Source organism: Podarcis melisellensis, assembly GCF_964234715.1.
Source record: "Podarcis melisellensis genome assembly, chromosome: 3".
NCBI classification, from domain to species: domain Eukaryota; kingdom Metazoa; phylum Chordata; class Lepidosauria; order Squamata; family Lacertidae; genus Podarcis; species Podarcis melisellensis.
Genome location: NC_138530.1, coordinates 50,549,088 through 50,561,644, shown reverse-complemented (window position 1 = coordinate 50,561,644; position 12,557 = coordinate 50,549,088). Strand labels below are relative to the sequence as shown.

General features: G+C 42.7%; 1 protein-coding gene across 1 annotated transcript in view; it reads right to left on the bottom strand.

Annotated features, from left to right (window-relative positions):
• Positions 1–11,577, bottom strand: part of LOC309367557 (cAMP and cAMP-inhibited cGMP 3',5'-cyclic phosphodiesterase 10A-like) — a 116,676-nt gene extending 105,099 nt beyond the window's left edge. The window contains exon 1 of the mRNA XM_081906989.1: positions 11,379–11,577. Within this exon, the coding sequence (XP_081763115.1) occupies positions 11,379–11,442 (64 nt within the window). The 5' untranslated portion in view covers positions 11,443–11,577. The remainder of the gene's footprint in view (positions 1–11,378) is intronic.
• Positions 11,578–12,557: the final 980 nt, after the last annotated feature.

Here is a 12,557-nt window from a genome sequence, read left to right as displayed (position 1 = left end):
AGCATGTTAGAAACCAATTCTCAATTTAGATACAAATTGCAGGTAACTTTTATGTCCCTTATACTGTGCTCATAACTTGAAGACTAAATATTTCACTATGAAGAACAAAGTTCCAATTTAACCAGACCTCCTATCGTGCTTTAATTTAAGAACCAACTAGAGCTTGATGAAGGGAGCCACATTTGTTTATTTATATGCCTGACCCATTCATGTCTAAAGCGAAGTGGAGTGGCTTAACTTTTACAATTAAAATGTGTGTGCAAGGGAGTTCCCCTTCCTTATCTCAATGTGGTATAGTGGTTAGAGTCTCAGACTAGAATCTGGGAGACTAGGGTTCAACTCCCCATTCAGCCATGATGCTCACTGGGTGACCTTGGGCCAGTCACTGCCTCTCAGCCTATCTCACAGGGCTGTTGTGAAGATTCAATGCGGGGGAGCCACCTTGAGCTCCTTTAGAAAAAGGTGTGTTATAAATACAATAAAATAAATTTGTACCCTGTTGCCTGTAGCACTTTCATTTATGATTCAAGAACTAAGCCAGGAGACATTCCTGCAGCAACAAAGCACAGGGGGGTAAGGGAGAGGAAAGCATTAATTAAGTTGCCCTCATGCTCATTTTGCTATAAAATATAGGTCTCCATCACCCACTTTAGAGGCAAACAGGTCACAGCTAAATAGGGCAGGCAAGAATGGAAAAGGTCCAACTATTTTTATTATATTTGGAGATGGGGTTATAGAAAGAACTGCAGCAATTAAATAAGGAAGAGATGACCATGAGGAGTCCACCCTCATTTTCTTAAGGGGTCTTTAAATACATGCCAGGGGGAAAGGTTTAATGCCAAAGTGGAAGTGAATTACATCAGTAGAGAGGACCACTACTCGCAGAACTTGCCAGTGGTAGCTCAGGCCATGTGAAGAAGGGAGAGTTGGCCAGTCGGTCCACCCCCCCACCCCACCCCCATGTGGGTGTTTGTCTATCCTTCCTTCTACTTTTTTGCTGCCACTAGGTGGATGTTGCTTCCCCATCTCCACCCCGGCTGCCTTCACCAAGCAGCTGAAAACTCCCTTGTCTTCTTCACAACATTTAACTCTTAAGATGTTACTCATGTCTTACAAAAGGAAACCTGAGGTCGTTTAAGACAAGACTGGTACCTCAAACCACCACCTTTATATGGACAGATAGTTACTGTCCCTGAGTTCTGTTACAGTTCAGTGTATGTATGGATAGCTCAATTGGTTAGAGTGTGGTACGCCAAGGTTGCAGGCTTCCACCTGCACAGCAGTGGGCACAGCCTTCTACGTTTGAATTGTTTCAGCAACCAAGTAGTATGCGCTCTTTGCTCAAGAAATGCAACAATCATAAAACAGGAAGCTCAGTTTAAATCAGTGGTTTAAAATTAATATTTTGTTCTCAGTTAGTTAAATTGCCTCCAACTTTCCTGGAGTACATTCTTTATACTTTGTGGTTTGCTACTATTTTCTTATATGTGTAACAGCCCACTCAGTTGCATGCTCTATTTTTCTGTTAATGAATGCCTGTCCTTCACTATATGCAGACGGAAAAGGCATGTTCGAGCAAATAATTGCATCCAACCCTCAAGTGCCAATATTAATGTAATTGAACATTTGTATTATTCATTTACATTTCTATTCCTTGAAACTCAAGGACACACGGGATACCTGGTTCTCCCCCTCCTAATTTGATCCTCACAACAATCCTGTGGGGCAGGTCAGACTATGATTATTTATGGTAGTACTGCATGTTCAGCCTAATAGCTTGTTGTTAGAAAGGCCCTTTTTCAACCTTCCAGTCAAAGCTCCTTGTTAATAGTACTAATAGTATTACATCTCCACAAGTGCTGTTCTGCATTAGAGATCAAAGGCAATTCCTCCTATTTGAATTTTTTATGAGGGTTTCTGATACTCAGGCACGCTGGAATATTGTGTGGCATCTTTTCATGTGCATCATGTATGTGAAAACTTTGATTTTTTTTCTGCATGTAAGTCCTGTGATGTGGAAGTAGCTTCTGTATGCCATTTTGCACACTGAATAAACACTTAATATATAGCAGAACTGTAACTGTATTATTAGGAAAGGCCTTTTTTAAAGAAATTGAAGTTAACATTTTAAAAACAGTATTTGGTTTAAGAGGACAGCCTTTCATTTATGATTCTATCTTTGTTTTACACTGGTGCTTTGATATAACAGTGTCATGTGCTAACAAGGTATTATTACACCAATCCTAGAGTACCTTCTAAATATCTCAACACAAGTGGTTAAGTTGTGAGTATAAACTCCTGGTGGAGAACTGAAGTACCTGTATTTATTTGAAGTTTCCCTCGCCCCCCCCCCAAAAAAAGAGATTTTTGCCAATGACAGTAAAGGGTGGGTTTTACCCTCCTTTTCTGAGTGTGAAAATATTAGATGAAAGAACGAACAGAAACAGCCAACATTTCTCAGTAATTTGTAATATAATCCAACTGTAATCAGTATGGCGAACTATAATGAATTCTTTGGAGCTGACTTCCTCAAAGTCCCTTTGAAACCAGTAAGTTTTCATTAAAGGGAATGCAAGTGTGGAGCACTGCTCATTTGACCATAACAGTGAACTCAGGGGGAGTTGCTCTGGCTGGGGGATAGTGACATTGGGGGAAAAACCTACGTCATAGTTTGCTACAAGGACAAAAGGGGGAAGGCAATATATACTGTCTGAAGCTCCTTGGAGGAAAGGTGAAATATCCATACTTCTGAATAAATAAAATAACCCCTTTCATCTCAAGCTATTTTTGTGGTAAAAATTCACCACTAAAAAGGTGCATTCCCATCCATGGAAGAAAATACACTGGTATCCATGGGTAGAGTTCTAGCAGCTTTATTTTAGGAATGAAACTGCCTACCAAAGGAAAAATACCCTGGAAATAAGCAAACAAGGAAAAACATCCCTTTTAACAAATTGTTAAAGAACCATTGAATTTGTTAATACTTTGAAGCTGCAACCCTATATATCCTTATGCAAAGGGATTTATTTCTGAGTAGAACTGTGTAGCAGGCGCTGAACTGTACAAGAAATCTAGCTCCATTTTTTCTTCTTCTGATTTAATGATACTATACTTAGAAACAGTGTTTCAAGGCCCAGGCAGAATCTGGCACGGAGTAAGAAATCCTTATCAGCAGCAATCCTTAGCAGTCTAGTGGTTTAAAGAAATCCACATTTGATTACCCAACATTAAATAATGCACAGAACAGAGTAAATATACTAAAGGAAACACCTGCAGAAATGATTTACAAAACCAGTTTGAAAGAAAAGTTATTTGAGAAAGAATTAACTCAGAGGCAGAAGAAAAGCATGTGGTCACTCCTTCCTACAATTTGCTTAAGGTAAAGGTAAAGGTAACCCCTGCCCGTACGGGCCAGTCTTGACAGACTTTAGGGTTGTGCGCTCATCTCACTCTAAAGGCTGGGAGCCAGCGCTGTCCGCAGACACTTCCGGGTCACATGGCCAGTGTGACAAGCTGCATCTGGCAAGCCAGCACAGCACACGGAACGCCGTTTACCTTCCCGCTAGTAAGCGGTCCCTATTTATCTACTTGCACCCGGGGGTGCTTTCGAACTGCTAGGTTGGCAGGCGCTGGGACCGAGCGACGGGAGCACACCCCGCCGTGGGGATTCGAACCGCCAACCTTTCGATCGGCAAATCCTAGGCGCTGAGGCCTTTACCCACAGCGCCACCTGTGTCCCATTTACAATTTGCTTAGTTCTCAGCAAAATAGGTGGGTGTGGGTGGGTGTGAGTGAGGTCTGTTTTTACACCAGCTATTGGATCCATCAAGCAACTTGTGCAAATGGAAAAACATTTCTGCTCTGATATATGACAAATAGCATCAGCAGCTACACCATTCGGAAGGATCATGCAATTCCAGAAGCGGATCAGAAGTAGGAGATAAGAATAGGATTGGGTTGGATTGTTTACAGTTCAGCAACCAGCAGAGGGAGTACAAAAGTCTAAATTATACTTATTTGTTTAAACTGGCATTTTGAAATAAACATAAGAATGTTTTGTACACAATGTACAAAAGTATGGAGAGTGTTCTAAGAAAAAATGGTGTTTTGAAGGGGGGGAAGAACCAGGAAAAGTGTGCGTGCAGGGACTATTAGCAGATTATATGCCTTATCTATAATCCAGCATACATTCAAAGTCCTATTAAACTTGGTTTAATGCAATATTTTCCAGAAGTCACATTTAAATCAGTGGGACTTACACCCATGTAAGTGTGCATAGGATTGAAACACAAGGAAATTCACAATTCCAACATTTCAATAGGATTTTGAACAAATTTATGTGCACAGAACTACAGTCTTTGTTTTTGTTTTATAACATGCATGAACAATTTTGAAGTATCTGGAAGTCAAAGTGAATATTTCCCCAAACAAATAAAGATTACAAGCACTATGTCACTGTTAATAAAACAGAAACAGTTTTCCGAACATGTACAGAAAAGTGACACCCTTTAAGTAAGATTTTTGATAAATAAATGAAATGGTCTGTGTGCAGTTATTTGCTCTAAATACTTTGCAAGTTATTTGCCGATACGTCTTTATTTTTTATTACTCGGAATCTTAAGCATCGTGTGCAGAGTATGGCTTGTGGAATGGTGACATCCAACCTTCTCCTTCCTGTTGCAGTTCGCTATGACCCCTGAAAGGTTGCAACATTTGAGGACAGGGCAGGAGGACAAGGAATCAGCAGAAATCAGACAAACGCTTGATTGAATCTAAGCAACACGCTGCACCACGTTTTTCTCATATGTCAGTATACAAAGGTAAAATCTGCCAGGCACTGCAAGTGAACAGTTTGCCATTAGGAGTCATCCCTGGGAAGGGTCGGATCAGAAGCCTCCACCCCCCCACCCCAGACCTGACCTTTGGGAGTCCTGAGCATGGTTGGGCTTAAAACTGTGAACAGGGCATGGATGTGCACACAAGTCCTACCCCTGTCTCCAGGAATATGGGTTCCATTTGAGACCACCTTGTGTTTAGCATGGATTATAAGTAATGGTTTCTAAGTGGATTCAACTGAACGGGCTTAGAAATCTATTTGCAACCAAAAACCTGATAAGGCAAAGTTTCAGTTAGAAACACATGATGGTCTAAAATGAATCCTGTAGACCTTGGAGTGGGTGCACTCCATATGCCCCGGTCCTGACACCAGTTTTAAGCCCACCTGTGCTCAGGCAAATACCTAAGCAGGACTAGTGTTATTTGCCTTAGGCCCCAGAGTCCCCAGGGACAGCCCTGTTTGCACTGCTAGATAAGAAAACAGCAGCACCTTGAAATACTGAAACAGCATGGAGTTAATACCAGGGTGGACGACTTCTGCACACGCCCTAAATTAAAAATGAATAAAACAAGTGAAACACTCTTTCTGTCTTTGTAAATGCCGACCTTATTTAAAAAGCAAGATCATCATTAAATCATATGGGAAGAGTTAAATGGCATTTAATTCCCGGGGGGGGAAGCCATCTTTTGAAAATTTGTGTGCTTCAACATCCATGCAGTTATGCTTGACAATAATCCAGTTCCTAAGATTCCCATAAATGTTTCATAAAGAAATGGCTTCTATGTGTCAAATTTAACTCTATTGTTTTAACAACATTTAAAGGAGCATGTGCCAATCACACAGAAATGTTTATGGAACTCGCTTGAAATCTTTTAACGTTATTGTAAATACAATCAAATTTGCCTTAATTTAACAGTACTTTAGGGATGCGGGTGGCGCTGTGGGTTAAACTACAGAGCCTAGGGCTTGCTGATCAGAAGGTTGGTGGTTCGAATCCCCGTGACAGGGTGAGCTCCCGTTGCTCAGTCCCTGCTCCTGCCGCTCCAGCGGGAAGGTAAACGGCGTTTCTGTGCACTGCTCTGGTTTGCCAAAAGCGGCTTAGTCATGCTGGCCACATGACCTGGAAGCTGTACACCAGCACCCTCAGCCAGTAAAGCGAGATGAGCGCTGCAACCCCAGAGTCGGCCACGACTGGACCTAATGGTCAGGGGTCCCTTTACCTTTACTTTACTTAACAGTACTTTATATTATGCAAGTTTTAACTCAGAGATTTAATTTTCAGCAGAAGAATGGAAACTGGGCATTTTACTTAGACCACCTGGACAGCAAAATAACTCAAGAAGCAAGTTGTGTGATATGCAATGGTTAGTTGCTAACAAGCCAAATTTAGGACCGCAATACCTGAAGGACTGCCTCTCCCGATCCTGAACTCTGTCTTCATCATATGAGGCCCTTCTCCGTGCACCTCCACATGAGTTCTAGAGGGTGGCAACACGATAATGGACCTTCTCCTTAGTGCCCCCCCCCATTTGTGGAATGCTCTTCCCAGGGAGGTTTGCTTGGTATCTTCTTTTTTTAGGCACCAGGCAAAAACATTCCTCTTCAACCAGGCCTCTGGCTTATTAATATTCTATAGCTCAGAGGTTTTCAACTTTTTTGAGTCCACAGCTCCCTTGACCACTTGTCCATCCATTCCCAACAGCAAGGTCTGGTGGACTGCCTGCTTGCTTACTCTGAGGCCGCCAAAGCTCCTGGCAACCAGCACACCCTGGCCAGCCCCAGAGGCATCATTTGTCTGTGGAGCTTGCAGCCAGGGCTGCTGCAACAAACAGCTGTGCAAGCCTTTGGGAGGCAGAGACACGAGAGGGAATCAGAGCACCACAGGAAAGAGGGATAGAGGCCACTGTTGCCCGCGGCACCCTGACCATCTTTCAAGGCACCCAAGGGTGCCACGGCACAGTGGTTGAAAACCACTGCTATGGCCTTTTAAATGTATCTGTGGAAAGGGGGGTTATTGTTTTACAGTTTGGATTTACTTATTTACTTCTTTTTATCCTGTATTTTATTCTGTGAACCACCCTGAGATCTTATGATGAAGAGTAGTATATAAAGCTAATAAATAATAATAATAATAATAATAATAATAATAATAATAATAATAATAATAATAATAGGACTCACTACAGCTTGTCCACATAGCATTAAACTATGGTTAAACATTATGTGAGAACCCTGTCTGTAGAGCATTTAGTATCAGCAGTTCCAAATGCACTGCCCACAGGAAACAGAGAAATTTTCAAAACAGTGACTCTGTTGGGAAAACAACCATCAATAGTTTGCTCAGCATGGCACAACAGAAGTAAAACTGTGCAACAACATCTTAAAATGTTGTAATTTTAAGAGCATAGCTACATCACTCATTTTCACATGCTCTGTCACTGAAAGTAATGTATCTTGATCACTAAACTAACCCTCACCACTTTACCGAAACAAATTAGAGCTGTCTAAGGAATATATGTTTACCTTAAAGTCAATATAAAAAAGCAGGGAGGTATGGTAGTGGTCAGGTTAAGGGAAAATATCTATTTAAATACAAGCAAAGGATATTGTGGGAAAGTTGGGATCTCTTGAACCAGACTGTCTTTCAGAAGAAGAAATCAGGAAATGGGATGTTTCCAACATTACAAAAAACTATAATCTCAAAGAGGCATCTGAAGATTCTGCTCAGTTTTTATGAAAAGCACCAAATTATTTGATGTGTGCATGTGAAAAGGGGTACACTGGTAAAATTGCGTCTACGCATTCATTTCTTTCATTTCTAGCCCACCCTACAGCTGAGCTCCTGGGATTCACAACCGATCTAAAATGAAATAAAACAATCAGAAAAACACATCCAACAATGCAAAAACAACAGTTATTCAAGACAGTTATCCAACTTAAAATGTATTGCTACAATCTCCACGCTTCTCTGGACGGTGGTGTGTTGCAGGGGCCCAGACCTCACCCAGACTTAGTCTATTTTGGAAGGAAGTCAGTTGAGGTGTGTGGTGTTCTATAACATTTGAGTTTATATGCAAGTAAACAGGGACACATGTAGAGGTAGACCTTAAACACTCCAACAGACAACCCACCCACGTGCTTACAGAGCCCAAACCTCAAATATCTGCCTCTTCCTCTGTATACCACTTGAAAACATCAGGCTGTCCCATATGTACAGACATATTTAGCTGATGGGGACACAGGGGAAACATATGAATGTAAGGAAAATGCAAATTATCAACATATATAATCCAGAAATCTCCCTAACAAAACTGCTAAAAGAGTCTCCAGCTACATTTCTGGTTCCACGTATCTTCTCCTGTCCAAATCCCTCAGTCTCACAACATTAATCAGCATTTTGTTATTTAAAGAATGACAAGTATTATTGTTATTTTTATGCATGTAGATATTACATAATGACTTAGTATTAGAATAAGGGGAGGCAAACTGCAACTAAATAAACTGTAATAGATTATTTCAAGATGTTTTGTTGCTGATACCTAACACTTGAAGCATATAGCTAAAATCTATCCTGTTAACAGATGTTGGACATGTAAAAGAAGGTGTGGATTACATGCATGTATGCCGGAGATGAGATATGTAGAATGTGAAAAGTTATTCTGTACTATTAAATTCCATCCAAGTATTATTGGGATATCTCAACCAAATCATATTCCTTTAGTTATTAAGAGCAACCAAGATGTTGTCAGCTATGAAATGGGAACCTGATAAAATTCTCACTTAAAGAAAATGATTCAGCAACTTTCAGATTTGGTAAAGTTAAAAGATGGACATCGAACATGATTCCCCAGTTGGTAAAGTGAAATAAATGTTTAAGTTGGAATTATTTTACACTTTTTCACTGCTAATAAATGACTAGAATCAATTATCTATTTTACTTATAAAGATTTTGTAAAAGGGTTTAAATATTATTTTACCTATTTAAAGTGTTCTATTACACATTTAACATAAAGCTATAAGCACAGAATTCAAGGAACATAATTCTATATAAAGAAGTTAATTTGAATACAGTGAATGTATTTATAATGTTAACGTTTGCTATTACATGAAGCATTAAAAAAGAAAAAAGAAATGTAGTAAGAGACACAGTGTAGATACAGTGTAGAAAATATACCAATGGTTGCCGAGTTATCACAACCCCCACAAGTAAGCAAATACTTGGAAGCAAAAAGGAAAGGTTCAAATTAGCCAGAACGCCTTGTGACCCAGCACAAGTTATTGTGCTGAATCCCTACAAAGCTGTGGGGTATGAGAGACTGAAGCAGGGAGGCCAAATTTTTCCTTTACTCACATTTCTCCCAACTTCTTCCCCTTTTTAACAGGTTTTTCTCCTGTGGTGGGTAACTTCCAATCCTCTCGTAGGAGGAAAATAGCTTTAAGAAGCAGTTGAAGGAAACACGGGAGAAAGGGTTATTCACACATAAACTTGCATCCGGAATAACCCAATCCTGAAAGTCCAGTATGGCCCTGAAACTCATTTCAAGTTACACATTCCTTTTAACCCTCATGCAAAGCATTTCCAAGGTGGTGAAGGAAGGTGGGAAAGCAAGAAGTGGTGGCCATTCGTGGCTTTGCAGCCAAATGCATGTGGAACCCTTCATAACCTTGTTAATTCATCTATTTTGTCACACCATGTGCTCTTCTTCCCTCAAAACTGCCTATGATTTTAATCACAAGTCCCCACTCCACTGCCCATCACATTTTATGGTAGCTCTACTGTCATGCTTTTTCCCAAAAAACTTTTTTTAAAAAAATATGCAACTATTTGCAACCCTTCCAGTGTGTTCCACACTCAAAGAGCCTGAGAGGGCAGAAGCAAACTAATAATCCCATTTACATTTTCCCTAAAGCGGTCAGCGAACACTTGTACAGGTTTCCCAATTACAAATAAATAAACATTAAAATGGGAAGTTTGTAAGGGAAGTTGTGTTCCATATAAACGTTGGGAGATCTATCTAAATAGCCATCAAGTCACTATAAATAAATGGGGGATACGTTATGGGTCCAGTAATGAAGATGAACTATCAACATCTTCACAATGAGATGATCATTCAACAGATCACGCACCTGTGCTGTATTAATGTGAAGTGATGACAACCCCTTAATTCTGTTTTCACCACAATTACCAATATACTTTTAAATCAGGTTGCCATAGAAATAGAAACTATACACTACCCCGATTACTCAAGAATGAAGATTTATTATGTGTTAAATGGTAGAACACATTTTTTTTATATATATGCCTCTGCTAGTATGTGGCAGGTTAATATTATTCCATGTTCATCCATTTTTCATTTGCTAACTTCCAAGACCTACGACTGTCCTAAGTCCTAGTAAATCTTGGTCACTTGACAAGACTATTCCACATCATTTGTCTACTTCGGGTTCCATGTCATTCAAGTGGCATTCAAACATTAAAAGAAGTGTAGTGATGGGACCTATAGAAGAGCCTTTTTAGTGGTGGCTCCACATCTGTGGAATGACCACCCCACTGAGGTGCATTTCACCCCAACTATGATGTTTTTTTTTTCAGGTGCCAAGCAAAAACCCATCTTTTTAGTGGCTGATGGGTTAAACAATTCTTATGGTGTTTTTAAATATGCTATTCATGTAATTATGCAAATTACTATCATGTTTTTGCTTATTGTTTTAGAGTACGTTATTTTTTGTAAACTGACCTGTGGCTATTTTTGGCAAAGGACACTGTGGAAATAGCTTTAAAAATAAATAATTTACCACCACATCACAAATGTGTTCAATTCTACTGAAATGTGAATCAGAACAAAAGGGGAAAAGTGAATGCAACAGAAAGTAACAAATGATTGTTTTTCTTTTCATTATTCCTTCCCATAACCAACTATTCTCTGGCATTTGTACTCTGGTGTGCTTTCCTTCTTCTTGTAATGTTTCCAACAAGAAAAATTCTGAAATCTATTGTGCTGCTTTCAGCACGCCCTAGTAAAGACTGCACTGTTTGCCACAGCGTTAATAAGCAAACTTGCTCTGAAACAGGACATCCCATGTTTAAAGCATCTTCAGCTGAGGGCTATGGAGTCTTGAAAGTATCCAAGGAAGACGATTTCACTTTCTTGAAGGAAGATTTCACTTTCCTGTAGGAAGCCTCCTCCCTCGCTAATCCATTTACAGTGAGCACACTGCTTCTGGTGGTGGTTTGATCTCACTCTCCCTTCCTGGAATTTAAACCCATTTATTTCTCGCACTATCTTCTGACGAGCAATTGTTCCTCCTCCCTTTGTTACCCCATTCCACATCAATAGATAGGTACCACCCTCGCATCGCAGGGGCAGCAGTGCTTTATTTCTAAAAAGAGCGGCGCCTGAGACCAAGTTTCCCTGGAAGCACCCCCCCCCGTCTCTTTTACACACACACACATACGGGGGGGGGGCACTCCCGCATCCAGACCCCCTCGCCCTCGCCCTTCAAAGCAATCAGCCGGAGAACAAAACGCGAAGCCACCTACTTGCGCTCAGGAAACACTCGGTAAACCGCCTAAAACAGCTGCCCGAAGAAGATCCATCTTCCATGTCTGGCCCTAGCAAGAGCTCGGCGGAGAACGGGGAGAAAGTGGAGACGGCGCTTCTTTGTTGCTGCCGCTGCCTGCAAGCCCGGCTCCTGCCTCTGGGGCCGTCGCCGCGGGCGGCCACTCTTCTTCTTCCTCCTCCTCCTCCTCCTGTAGCTACCCGATTACAGGACCACAAGCGAGAAAAAGCCGGGCAAAAGAAGCGAGGAGCCGGGAGGCGAGCGCTGCTGCCGATGACGACGCTGCCCGGCGGCGCCTTCTTGGGAGCTGGGAGCAGGATGGAAAAAGGGAGGCAGAGCCGCCGCCACCGCCGCCTCCTGCTTCCGCCGCTGCCGGGGAAGGCAATCAAGGCAGCTGCTGCTGCTGCTCCAACATCTCCTGCCGACGCCGTGCTTGCTTTCCCCTCTCCTTCCCTGCCGCGGGGACTGGGGAGGTGGAAGGGAGGCGAGGAGGGGAGGAACGGAGGTGGTGGCAAGGAGTGGAAGGAAGGAGAAGGGGAGGGGACGGAGGGGACTGGAGGAGTTGCTGCTGCTGCTGCTGCTGGGTTGGAGAAGAGGCTGCAGGAGCCTGTTCCCGCGGCTCCCGCGGCTCCTTGCGAGGATGCGAGTGCGGCCGCCGGCAGCCCGGTCCCTTCCCGGGGAAGGAAGCCCCCCGCCGCCTCCGCCCCTCTCCTGGCCGAGGGAGTGGAGCAGGCTAGGATTGGAGCCCGGGTTTTCCCCTCCCGCCCCTGCAGCCGGGGGGGGCGGTCTGGGGGCGGGCTAAGCGCGCTTTCTCCGGGTTGGCCGTCGAGCTCCGTTCCTGCCCTTTCCGCGCGAGTTTGAGGCAGGACTTTTGCCGAGAGTCACACGGCGGGGCGGCGGGAGGGAAGCCGAGGCAAGCGAAGGGGCCGGTTCGGTTGCTGCTGCTGCTGCTCCTCCGCCCCTTTCCCTGCACGCGAAGGGTGGCCGCCCGCCTTTCTCGGGCTTTAGGATCCCCTGTCAAGAATCATCTTCATATCTTGCTTTTTCCCCTTTGAGGAGAACGAGGAGTCTTCTGGCGACCCCCACCCCTCAAACCTTGGCGTTAAAGCGCGCGCGCGCAAACACACACAACCCACCCCTTTCCTCTGGTTCCTTCTCA